Raw genomic sequence first — 13,799 nt, forward strand, 5'->3', positions numbered from 1 at the left:
GATTGGATGTCTTTGTCTCTCTATATATATCTCTCTCTCTCTGTCTTTGTCTCTCTCTCTCTCTCTCTGTCTTTGTCTCTCTCTATCTCACTCTGTCTTTGTCTCTATCTCTCTCAATTCAATTCAATTTCAATTCAAGGGGCTTTATTGGCATGGGAAACATGTGTTAACATTGCCAAAGCAAGTAAGGTATATAATATATAAAGTGAAATTAACAATAAAAGGAGGCATCTCTCTCTGTCTTTGTCTCTCTCTCTCTCTCTCCCCTCTCTCTCTCTCTCTGTCTGTCTCTATCTCTCTCTCTCTCTTTGTCTCTCTCTCTTTGTCTTTGTCTCTCTCTGTCTCTCTCTCCCTCTGTCTCTCTGTCTCTCTCTCTCTCTGTCTCTCTCTCCCTCTGTCTCTCTGTCTCTCTCTCTCTCTCTCTCTCTCTGTCTTTCTCTCTTTTTCTCTCTCTGAGTGAAGAGACCGTGAAATACACCTGTGTCCCTCCTGTCCCTCCCTCTCCCCTCCTATCCCTCCCTCTCCCCTCCTCTCCTGTCCCTCAGGCCGGTATCTAATCAGCCTGTTAAGCCCCTGGCGGCCTGACACCACCAGCCCTGTGACTGGGAGCAGGAGCAGCTTGGAGTGGAGGAAGCTAACAGCTTGTTCATTTACAAGATACATGGGTACATGGAGAGAATCATTACCTGTAGACTTTAACATCTCTCAACCTCTTCTACCTCCCCCTCTCTCCCCCGCCCTCCTCTCTCTCCCCCTGCCCTCCTCTCTCTCCCTCTCTCCCCCTGCCCTCCTCTCTCTCTCCCCCCCCCCCCTCTCTCTCTCTCTCCCGCCCTCCTCTCTCTCTCTCTCTCTCTCCCTCCCCCCCTGCCCTCCTCTCTCTCTCTCTCCCCCTGCCCTCCTCTCTCTCTCCCGCCCTCCTCTCTCTCTCTCTCCCCCTGCCCCTCCTCTCTCTCTCTCTCTCTCCCCCTGCCCTCCCCCCTCTCTCTCTCTCCCCCTGCCCTCCCCTCTCTCTCTCTCTCCCCCTGCCCTCCCTCTCTCTCTCCCCCTGCCCTCCTCTGTCTCTCTCTCCCCTTCCTCTCTCTCTCCCCCTCCTCTCTCTCTCTCTCTCCCCCTGCCCTCCCCCCTCTCTCTCTCTCCCCCTGCCCTCCTCTCTCTCTCTCTCCCCCTGCCCTCCTCTCTCTCTCTATCCCCCTGCCCTCCCTCTCTCTCTCTCCCCCTGCCCTCCTCTCCTCTCTCTTTCTCCCCCTGCCCTCCCTCTCCTCTCTCTTTCTCTCTCTGCCCTCCTCTCTCTTTCTCCCCCTGCCCTCCTCTCCTCTCTCTTTCTCTCTCTGCCCTCCTCTCCTCTCTCTTTCTCTCTCTGCCCTCCTCTCTCTTTCTCCCCCTGCCCTCCCCTCCTCTCTCTTTCTCTCTCTGCCCTCCTCTCTCTTTCTCCCCCTGCCCTCCTCTCCTCTCTCTTTCTCTCTCTGCCCTCCTCTCCTCTCTCTTCATCTCATCTCTCTCTCTCTCCCCACCCTCCTCTCCTCTCTTCCTCTCCCCCACCCTCCTCTCCTCTCTCCTCTCCCCACCCCCTCCTCTCCTCTCTCCTCTCAGGCCCCAGTATTTTAAGATCATAGATGAGTGTTTATCTCAGATCGTTCTCCATCGCAGTGGGACCGACCCAGACTTCAGCTACCGAAAACGCCTTGACGTGGACTTCAGTGTCCTCCTGGGCAAGTATATATACACACTACACTACGCTACGCTACACTACACTACGCTACGCTACGCTATGCTACGCTACACTGCACTGCACTGCACTGCACTGCACTGCACTGCACTGCACTGCACTACACTACACTACACTACACTACACTACCTTGACGTGGACTTCAGTGTCCTCCTGGGCAAGTATACACACACACACTACACTACACTACACACACACACAAACACACACACACACACACACACACACACACACACACACACACACACACACACACACACACACACACACACACACACACACACACTACACATACACACACTACACACACTACACACACTATACATACACATACATACACTACACTACACACACACACTACACTACACTACACACAACACAACACAACACACTACACACTACACACACACACACTACACACACACACACACACACACACACACACACACACACACACACACACACTACACATACACACACTACACACACTACACACACTATACATACACATACATACACTACACTACACACACACACACACTACACTACACACACACACACTACACTACACTACACACAACACAACACAACACAACACAACACACTACACACACACACACTACACACACACACACACACACACACACACACACACACACACACACACTACACACACTACACACACTACACTACACTACACTACACTACACACACTACACACACACACACACAACAACACAGCACAGCACAGCACAGCACAGCACACACACTACACTACACTACACTGCACACACACACTACACTACACACACACACACACACACACACTACACTACACACACACACACACACACACACACTACACACACACACACACTACACACACACACACTACACATACACACACACACTACACATACACACACACACACCACTGTAGGAACTACAATACATGCATCTCTGTGTGTCCTCCGGTCTCTGACTGTGTGTGTGTGTGTGTGTGTGTGTTTCAGATGTGTGTGTGGACAAGGCTCAGGTCGAAGAGTGTGAGCTGAGGGCTACTGACTTGGCTCTGAAGGTAACACACACACACACACTGAACCGTTAGTTCTCACCTCCACCAGGGTCAAATTTATGTCGCTGAGAGAGGATTCTAGATGCACATTAACACACACACACACACACGCACACACACGCACACAATATCTGGGCTGTAACCCTGTCCCAGCATTGGGCCAGTAATTGGGCTGTAACCCTGTCCCAGCATTGGGCCAGTAACTGGGCTGTATAACCCTGTCCCAGCATTGGGCCAGTAATTGGGCTGTAACCCTGTCCCAGCATTGGGCCAGTAACTGGGCTGTATAACCCTGTCCCAGCATTGGGCCAGTAACTGGGCTGTATCCCTGTCCCAGCATTGGGCCAGTGACTGGGCTGTATCCCTGTCCCAGCATTGGGCCAGTAACTGGGCTGTAACCCTGTGTCCCAGCGTTGGGCCAGTAACTGGGCTGTATAACCCTGTCCCAGCATTGGGCCAGTAACTGGGCTGTAACCCTGTGTCCCTGCATTGGGCCAGTAACTGGGCTATAACCCTGTCCCAGCATTGGGCCAGTAACTGTGCTGTAACCCTGTCCCAGCGTTGGTCCAGTAACTGGGCTATATAACCCTGTATCCCAGCGTTGGGCCAGTAACTGGGCTATATAACCCTGTGTCCCAGCATTGGGCCAGTAACTGGGCTGTAACCCTGTCCCAGCATTGGGCCAGTAACTGGGCTGTAACCCTGTCCCAGCGTTGGGCCAGTAACTGGGCTGTAACCCTGTCCCAGCATTGGGCCAGTAACTGGGCTGTAACCCTGTCCCAGCATTGGGCCAGTAACTGGGCTGTAACCCTGTCCCAGCATTGGGCCAGTAACTGGGCTGTAACCCTGTCCCAGCATTGGGCCAGTAACTGGGCTATAACCCTGTGTCCCAGCATTGGGCCAGTAACTGGGCTATATAACCCTGTGTCCCAGCATTGGGCCAGTAACTGGGCTGTAACCCTGTCCCAGCATTGGGCCAGTAACTGGGCTATATAACCCTGTGTCCCAGCATTGGGCCAGTAACTGGGCTATATAACCCTGTGTCCCTGCATTGGGCCAGTAACTGGGCTGTATCCCTGTCCCAGCATTGGGCCAGTGACTGGGCTGTATCCCTGTCCCAGCATTGGGCCAGTAACTGGGCTGTAACCCTGTGTCCCAGCGTTGGTCCAGTAACTGGGCTATATAACCCTGTCCCAGCATTGGGCCAGTAACTGGGCTATGTAACCCTGTGTCCCAGCATTGGGCCAGTAACTGTGCTGTAACCCTGTGTCCCAGCATTGGGCCAGTAACTGGGCTGTAACCCTGTGTCCCAGCGTTGGTCCAGTAACTGTGCTGTAACCCTGTCCCAGCATTGGGCCAGTAACTGGGCTATATAACCCTGTGTCCCAGCGTTGGTCCAGTAACTGTGCTGTAACCCTGTCCCAGCATTGGGCCAGTAACTGGGCTGTAACCCTGTGTCCCAGCATTGGGCCAGTAACTGGGCTATATAACCCTGTCCCAGCATTGGGCCAGTAACTGGGCTGTAACCCTGTGTCCCAGCATTGGGCCAGTAACTGTGCTGTAACCCTGTCCCAGCATTGGGCCAGTAACTGGGCTGTATAACCCTGTGTCCCAGCATTGGGCCAGTAACTGGGCTATATAACCCTGTCCCAGCATTGGGCCAGTAACTGGGCTATATAACCCTGTCCCAGCATTGGGCCAGTAACTGGGCTGTAACCCTGTCCCAGCGTTGGGCCAGTAACTGGGCTGTAACCCTGTCCCAGCGTTGGGCCAGTAACTGGGCTGTAACCCTGTCCCAGCGTTGGGCCAGTAACTGGGCTGTAACCCTGTCCCAGCGTTGGGCCAGTAACTGGGCTATACATCCATGCATCCCTCCCTCCATGAACAAGCATTTCACTGTTACACAGAAACCAAACCGCCCTGCGCCATCGTGTATGAATTTATTTTGTCCCCCTACACCAAACTTGATCACGTAACGCAGGTTAAAATATCAAAACAAACTCGAAACCAATTATATTAATTTGGGGACAGGTCGAAAATAATTAAACATTTATGGCAATTTAGTGAGTGAGCTTGCTAGCTAATTTGTCCTATTTAGCTAGTTAGCTTGCTGTTGCTAGCTTATTTGTCCTATTTAGCTCGTTAGCGTGCTGTTGCTAGCTTATTTGTCCTATTTAGCTTGTTAGCGTGCTGTTGCTAGCCAATTTGTCCTATTTAGCTTGTTAGCTTGCTGTTGCTAGCTAATTTGTCCTGGGATATAAACATTGAGTTTGTTGTTTTACCTGAAATGCACAAGGTCCTCTACTCCACCAAAATAATCCACACATAAACCGGTCGACCGAATCGTCTTTCTTTCCAGGCCTTTTCTTCTCTGGACGTTATATTGCGATTAGCAACTTTCATAAATGAGGTGCATTACCGCCACCGACCTCGTTCGTCTTTCAGTCTCCCACGCCGGTTTAACCAATGAGGAGATGGGAGAGGCGGGACTTGCAGCGTGATCTGCGTCACAAATAGAAATGACTTCTATTTCAGTCCTTGGCAACGCAGACGCTCGTTGACGCTCGCTGCTGCAATAATTGAATAATATAGATTTCTAAATTTATTTTGCAGCGTTCTTCGCACGCGATGCGGGTGGTGTGGTCAGCCTGTTTGTCTACACCTGTTGTATGAAGAGCTTGTGAGAAATGTGATGTGACTGGATTATTGAGGAGAGTCTGGTCTGGTCTGATTTAATGAACCTCGGTCTGAACGGCAGGGGATACAGACTGCCTGGTGGGAATGTGATCCGTGTGTGTGTGTGTGCTGTGTGTGTGTACTGTGTGTGTGTACTCTGTGTGTGTACTGTGTGTGTGTACTGTGTGTGTGTACTGTGAGTGTGCGTTTGTGTGTGCTGTGTGTGTGCTGTGTGTGTGCTGTGTGTGTACTGTGTGTGTACTGTGTGTGTGTGTGTGTGTGTACTGTGAGTGTGCGTTTGTGTGTGCTGTGAGTGTGTGTTTGTGTGTACTGTGAGTGTGCGTTTGTGTGTGCTGTGAGTGTGCGTTTGTGTGTGCTGTGAGTGTGCGTTTGTGTGTGCTGTGAGTGTGCATTTGTGTGTACTGTGAGTGTGCGTTTGTGTGTGTGTGTTTGTGTGTACTGTGAGTGTGTGTTTGTGTGTACTGTGTGTGTGTGTTTGTGTGTACTGTGAGTGTGTGTTTGTGTGTACTGTGAGTGTGTGTTTGTGTGTGCTGTGAGTGTGCGTTTGTGTGTACTGTGAGTGTGCGTTTGTGTGTGCTGTGAGTGTGTGTTTGTGTGTACTGTGAGTGTGCGTTTGTGTGTGCTGTGAGTGTGCGTTTGTGTGTGCTGTGAGTGTGCGTTTGTGTGTGCTGTGAGTGTGCATTTGTGTGTACTGTGAGTGTGCGTTTGTGTGTACTGTGTTTGTGTGTACTGTGAGTGTGTGTTTGTGTGTACTGTGAGTGTGTGTTTGTGTGTACTGTGAGTGTGTGTTTGTGTGTGCTGTGAGTGTGCGTTTGTGTGTGCTGTGAGTGTGCGTTTGTGTGTACTGTGTGTGTGTGTTGTGTGTGTACTGTGTGTGTTTGTGTGTACTGTGAGTGTGCGTTTGTGTGTACTGTGAGTGTGCGTTTGTGTGTACTGTGAGTGTGCGTTTGTGTGTACTGTGAGTGTGCGTTTGTGTGTACTGTGAGTGTGCGTTTGTGTGTACTGTGAGTGTGCGTTTGTGTGTACTGTGAGTGTGCGTTTGTGTGTACTGTGAGTGTGCGTTTGTGTGCACTGTGAGTGTGTGTTTGTGTGTACTGTGAGTGTGCGTTTGTGTGTACTGTGTGTGTGTGTGTGTGTGTGTGTGTGTGTGTGTGTGTGTGTGTGTGTTTGTGTGTGTGTGAGAACACAACAGAAATAAGTAGAGAGGTGAATCTCAGTCATTCCTTGCGTCCTTTTTCCTTGCCTCCTAAAAATATACATTCGGAAGCGATGAGAACATTCAACGACATAAAGAACAGCTAGACACACCGTCTTTTCCCCAACGAAGGGACTGAGTTTTGTGTGATTTGCCTCTCTCTCCCCCTCTCTGTCCCCCACTTCTCCTTTGATCTCTCCCTCCTCTCTCTCTCTCTCTCTCTATATGTCTCTCTGTATGTCTGTCTCTCCCTCCTCTCTCTCTCTATATATGTCTCTCTCTTTGTCTCTCTCTGTCTCTCTCTCTGTCTCTCTCTCTGTCTCTCTCTCTGTCTCTCTCTGTCTCTCTCTGTCTCTCTCTCTGTCTCTCTCGCTCTCTCTCTCGCTCTCTCTCGCTCTCTCTCGCTCTCGCTCTCTCTCTCGCTCTCTCTCTCGCTCTCTCTCTCGCTCTCTCTCTCGCTCTCTCTCTCGCTCTCTGTCTCTGTCTCTCTCTCTCTCGCTCTCTGTCTCTGTCTCTCTCTCTCTCGCTCCTCTCGGTCTCTCTCTCTGTCTTTCTGTCTGTCTCTCTGTATGTCTCTGTGTCTCTCTCTGTCTCTCTCTGTTTCTCTCTGTCGCTCTCTGTCTCTCTCTCTCCAGTTTGATGAGGAGTACTTGGGTCGACAGGAGGCTCAGGCTCAGCTGCTGAAGAGTGAAGAGAAGATCAATGAATTGCAGGCAGAGCTACTTGCCTTCAAGTCCCAGGTAACTCCACACCACACCCACACCACACACCACACCACACCCACACCACACACCACACCCACAGACAGACACACCACACCCACAGACAGACAGACCACACCCACACACCACACCCACAGACACACACCACACCCACAGACCACACCCACATACACAGACCACACCCACAGACACACACCACACCCACAGACACACACCACACCCACAGACCACACCCACAGACACACACCACACCCACAGACACACACCACACCCACAGACACACACCACACCCACAGACACACACCACACCCACAGACACACACCACACCCACAGACACAGACCACACCCACAGACACACACCACACCCACAGACAGACAGACCACACCCACAGACACACACCACACCCACAGACAGACAGACCACACCCACAGACACACACCACACCCACAGACCACACCCACATACACACACCACACCCACAGACAGACATACCACACCCACAGACACACACCACACCCACAGACCACACCCACAGACACAGACCACACCCACAGACACAGACCACACCCACAGACACAGACCACACCCACAGACACAGACCACACCCACAGACACACACCACACCCACAGACACACACCACACCCACAGACCACAGACACACACCACACCCACAGACCACAGACACACACCACACCCACAGACAGACACACACCACACCCACAGACAGACACACACCACACCCACAGACAGACACACACCACACCCACAGACACACACACACCCACAGACACACACCACACCCACAAACACACACCACACCCACAGACACACACCACACCCACAGACACACACCACACCCACAGACCACACCCACACACCACACCCACAGACACACACCACACCCACAGACACACACCACACACCACACCCACAGACACACACCACACCCACAGACACACATCACACCCACAGACACACACCACACCCACACCCACACATCACACCCACACACACACACCACACCCACAGACACACACCACACCCACACACCACACCCACACACACAGACACACACCCACAGACACACACCACACACACAGACACACACCACACACCACACACCACTCCCACAGAGAGACAGACAGACAGACAGACAGACAGACACACACCACACCCACAGACAGACAGACAGACAGACACACACCACACCCACAGACAGACAGACAGACACACACCACACCCACAGACAGACAGACAGACACACACCACACCCACAGACAGACACACACCACACCCACAGACACACACCCACAGACACACACCCACAGACACACACCCACAGACAGACAGACAGACACACACCCACAGACACACACCCACAGAAAGACAGACAGACACACACCCACAGACACACACCCACAGACACACACCCACAGACAGACAGACAGACAGACAGACACACACCGGGGTTTCTGTGAGGAAAATGTGGCCCCGGACATTTGAGGAATGTACCGAACCCGTATGCACTGGGGTGAGGAGCCTGATTAGGCGTCCTCCCACAGCGCTCAGAATGACACAAATCACATTTAGGTTTTATGTTGTATTTAAACGGCGTGGCGTCCTTCTTACCGAATACCGATCCTCACTTCAGAAATAACCGTCCCACGTGAACTTTTCCTCAGTCAACGAGACTCGAGTAACGAACGGCAAAATCACTGGCCTTTGTCCAAAGATGCAACAGCGAGCCTGGGATGCTAATTTGACTAGGATTGTCCAACTAGCGTGGGATGCTAATATGACTAGGATTTTCATCAACTAGCGTGGGATGCTAATATGACTAGGATTGTCATCAACTAGCGTGGGATGCTAATATGACTAGGATTGTCATCAACTAGCGTGGGATGCTAATATGACTAGGATTGTCATCAACTAGCCTGGGATGCTAATATGACTAGGATTCTCATCAACTACCATGGGATGCTAATTTGACTAGGATTGTCCAACTAGCCTGGGATGCTAATATGACTAGGATTTTCATCAACTAGCGTGGGATGCTAATATGACAAGGATTTTCATCAACTAGCGTGGGATGCTAATATGACTAGGATTGTCATCAACTAGCGTGGGATGCTAATTTGACTAGGATTGTCATCAACTAGCGTGGGATGCTAATATGACTAGGATTTTCATCAACTAGCATGGGATGCTAATATGACTAGGATTTTCATCAACTACCATGGGATGCTAATTTGACTAGGATTGTCATCAACTAGCCTGGGATGCTAATTTGATTAGGATTGTCATCAACTAGCGTGGGATGCTAATATATCCCAAGATGCAACAGCTAGCTTGGGATGCTAATATGACTAGGATTCTCATCAACTAGCATGGGATGCTAATTTGACTAGGATTTTCATCAACTAGCATGGGATGCTCATATGACTAGGATTGTCATCAACTAGCGTGGGATGCTAATATGACTAGGATTATCATCAACTAGCCTGTGATGCTAATTTGACTAGGATTGTCATCAACTAGCCTGGGATGCTAATTTGACTAGGATTGTCATCAACTAGCGTGGGATGCTAATATGACTAGGATTGTCATCAACTAGCGTGGGATGCTAATATGACTAGGATTTTCATCAACTAGCCTGGGATGCTAATTTGACTAGGATTGTCATCAACTAGCGTGGGATGCTAATATGACTAGGATTTTCATCAACTAGCATGGGATGCTAATATGACTAGGATTGTCATCAACTAGCGTGGGATGCTAATATGACTAGGATTTTCATCAACTAGCATGCGATGCTAATATGACTAGGATTTTCATCAACTAGCATGGAATGCTAATATGACTAGGATTCTCATCAACTACCATGGGATGCTAATATGACTAGGATTTTCATCAACTACCATGGGATGCTAATTTGACTAGGATGTTCATCAACTAGGCATGGGATGCTAATATGACTAGGATTTTCATCAACTAGCATGGGATGCTAATTTGACTAGGATTTTCATCAACTACCATGGGATGCTAATTTGACTAGGATTTTCATCAACTAGCGTGGGATGCTAATATGACTAGGATTGTCATCAACTAGCGTGGGATGCTAATATGACTAGGATTATCATCAACTAGCGTGGGATGCTAATATGACTAGGATTATCATCAACTAGCCTGGGATGCTAATATGACTAGGATTATCATCAACTAGCCTGTGATGCTAATTTGACTAGGATTGTCATCAACTACCATGGGATGCTAATTTGACTAGGATTGTCATCAACTAGCGTGGGATGCTAATATGACTAGGATTTTCATCAACTAGCATGGGATGCTAATATATCCCAAGATGCAACAGCTAGCTTGGGATGCTAATATGACTAGGATTATCATCAAATAGCATGGGATGCCAATATGACCAGGATTGTCATCAACTAGCATGGCATGGGATACTAATATGACTAGGATTATCATCAACTAGCACGGAATGCTAATATGACTAGGCTTATCATTAGCTAGCATGATATGCTAATATGAGGCTACTTGTTGCAATGTCTCTATACAATGATTGCTCCACTATATGCTGGGGTTTAGGCTCCTGGTTCCATTGTCTGGTTTGGCTATAGGTAACTTCGAAGCAAGATAAACCCATAAATCTACATGTACATACTACCTCAATCAGCCTGACCAACCGGTGTCTGTATGTAGCCTGGTTACTTTTATAGCCCCTCTGCTGTATATAGCCTCTACTGTATATAGCCCCTCTACTGTATATAGCCTCTACTGTATATAGCCTCTCTGCTGTATATAACCTCTCTACTGTATATAGCCTCTCTACTGTATATAGCTTCTCTGCTGTATATGGCCCCTCTACTGTATATAGCCCCTCTGCTGTATATAGCCTCTCTACTGTATATAGCCTCTCTACTGTATATAGCCTCTCTACTGTATATAGCCTCTACTGTATATAACCTCTCTGCTGTATATAACCTCTCTACTGTATATAGCCTCTACTGTATATAGCTTCTCTACTGTATATAGCCCCTCTACTGTATATAGCCTCTCTGCTGTATATAACCTCTCTGCTGTATATAGCCTCTCTGCTGTATATAGCCTCTCTGCTGTATATAGCCTCTCTGCTGTATATAGCCTCTCTGCTGTATATAGCCTCTCTGCTGTATATAGCCTCTCTGCTGTATATAGCCTCTCTGCTGTATATAACCTCTCTACTGTATATAGCCTCTACTGTATATAACCTCTCTGCTGTATATAACCTCTCTACTGTATATAGCCCCTCTACTGTATATAGCCTCTCTACTGTATATAACCTCTACTGTATATAGCCTCTCTGCTGTATATAGCCTCTGCTGTATATAGCCTCTGCTGTATATAGCCTCTCTGCTGTATATAGCCCCTGCTGTATATAGCCTCTCTGCTGTATACAGCCCCTCTGCTGTATACAGCCTCTCTGCTGTATATAGCCTCTCTGCTGTATATAGCCTCTCTGCTGTATATAGCCTCTCTGCTGTATATAGCCTCTCTGCTGTATATAGCCTCTCTGCTGTATATAGCCTCTCTACTGTATACAGCCCCTCTACTGTATATAGCCTCTCTGCTGTATATAGCCTCTCTGCTGTATACAGCCCCTCTACTGTATATAGCCTCTCTACTGTATATAGCCTCTCTACTGTATATAGCCTCTCTGCTGTATATAGCCTCTCTACTGTATATAGCCTCTCTGCTGTATATAGCCTCTCTACTGAAATTCAACATTTTAATTTAGCTGTGGCCGTCAAAACAGTAAATAGAGTAGACTGTTATGTATTTATAAAATAGTCTAATCCAATAGTCGTAGTGTGGTTTGATAGAACCTGTCGTCTTTCGGCCATTTGAGGTGAGCAGTAATTATCCGACCGGTCGTCACACGGCCTCATCTGTTTTACTTCGTTTTGAGTCTTCCTGTGTTGTTCTGAAAGCAATTTATTATGTCTGCCTCTTCCCTCTTCTCCTTCCTCTCTCTCTCTCTCTCCCTCCCTCTTCTCCTCTCTCTCTCTCTCTCTCTCTCCCTCCCTCTTCTCCTTCCTCTCTCTCTCTCCCTCCCTCTTCTCCTTCTCTCTCTCTCTCTCTCTCTCCCTCCCTCTTCTCCTTCCTCTCTCTCTCCCTCCCTCTTCTCCTTCCTCTCTCTCTCTCTCTCTCTTCTCCTTCCTCTCTCTCTCTCTCTTCTCCTTCCTCTCTCTCTCCCTCTTCTCCTTCCTCCCTCCCTCCCTCCCTCTCTCTTCTCCTTCCTCTTTCCCTCCCTCTCCTCCTTCCTCTCTCTCTCTCTCTCTCTTCTCCTTCCTCTCTCTCTCTCTCTCTCTCCCTCTTCTCCTTCCTCTCTCTCTCTCTCTCTCTCTCTCTCTCTCTCTCTCTCTCTCTCTCTCTCTCTCTCTCTCTCTTCTCCTTCTCCTTCCTCTCTTCTCCTTCCCTCTCTCCCTCTCTCTTCTCCTTCCTCTCTCCCTCTCCCCTCTCTCTCTCTCCTTCCTCTCTCCCCTCTCTCTCTCCTCCCTCCCTCTTCTCCTTCCTCTCTCTCTCTCTCTCTCTCTCTCTTCTCTCTCCCTCCCTCTCTCTTCTCCTTCCTCTCTCCCTCCCCCTCTCTTCTCCTTCCTCTCCTTCTCTCCTTCCTCTCTCCTTCCTCTCTCTCCCTCTCCTCCTTCCTCTCTCCCTCTCCTCCTCTCCTCCTTCCTCTCCCCCTCCCAACCTCTCCTCCTTCTTCTCCCCCTCCCACCCTCTCCTCCTTACCCTCTCCTCCGTCCTCTCTCCCTCCCTCCCTCTCCTCCACTCCTGAGAGTCTCGGTCTCGCTCTCTTTTCCTTGTAAGATAACTGCAGAGAGAGAAAGAAAAGGAATAACTGTCCAGATAATTTTTCATTTCGATAGTAAACACATTGAGAGAATGTAGCAGATAGCATCTCTCATTTTCTCCTTCTCTTTCTCCTCTCTCCTTCTGTCACCTTCTCTCCCTCTCATTCTCTCCTCTCTCCCTCCCTCATTCCCTCCTCTCTCCCTCTCTCATTCTCTCCTTGTCTCCTCTCTCATTCCCTCCTCTCATTCTGTGTGTAACAGGTTAAAGGTTGTGTTAGCTAGCGGTGGGCCCGAACACCATCCCCACAGGGCTAAACACACTATTCGTGTTTTATCTTCTCCTGTAACTGTTGCCGCGGCAGATAGAGGTCGTTAGGGGGGGTTTGTGTAGCTTTTATAGTGAGCAGAGAAAAGCTGTTCTTCAAAGTCACGCTCTGTTCATACGGCCTCACAGCGCCTTGGGTTCCAAATGGACCACTATTCACTATGTAGGGGTCCTATGGGCCCTAGTGCACGGTGTAGGGAGTAT

The 13,799-nt window shown here is 49.3% G+C and overlaps 2 protein-coding genes across 2 annotated transcripts in view; one reads left to right on the forward strand and one right to left on the reverse strand.

Moving 5' to 3' along the window:
* The window catches only part of LOC135542910 (protein diaphanous homolog 3-like), a 1,769,082-nt gene that overhangs the window by 867,338 nt on the left and 887,945 nt on the right, over nt 1-13,799 (reverse strand). The gene's annotated exons all lie outside the window — the stretch shown is intronic.
* The window catches only part of LOC135542890 (protein diaphanous homolog 3-like), a 467,767-nt gene that overhangs the window by 144,818 nt on the left and 309,150 nt on the right, over nt 1-13,799 (forward strand). The window contains exons 13-15 of the mRNA XM_064970040.1: nt 1,591-1,709; nt 2,740-2,804; nt 7,329-7,433. Coding sequence (XP_064826112.1) covers nt 1,591-1,709; nt 2,740-2,804; nt 7,329-7,433 — 289 coding nt within the window. The remainder of the gene's footprint in view (nt 1-1,590; nt 1,710-2,739; nt 2,805-7,328; nt 7,434-13,799) is intronic.

The sequence above is a fragment of the Oncorhynchus masou genome, chromosome 7 (assembly GCF_036934945.1).
Source record: "Oncorhynchus masou masou isolate Uvic2021 chromosome 7, UVic_Omas_1.1, whole genome shotgun sequence".
In the NCBI taxonomy this organism is placed as follows: Eukaryota; Metazoa; Chordata; class Actinopteri; order Salmoniformes; family Salmonidae; genus Oncorhynchus; species Oncorhynchus masou.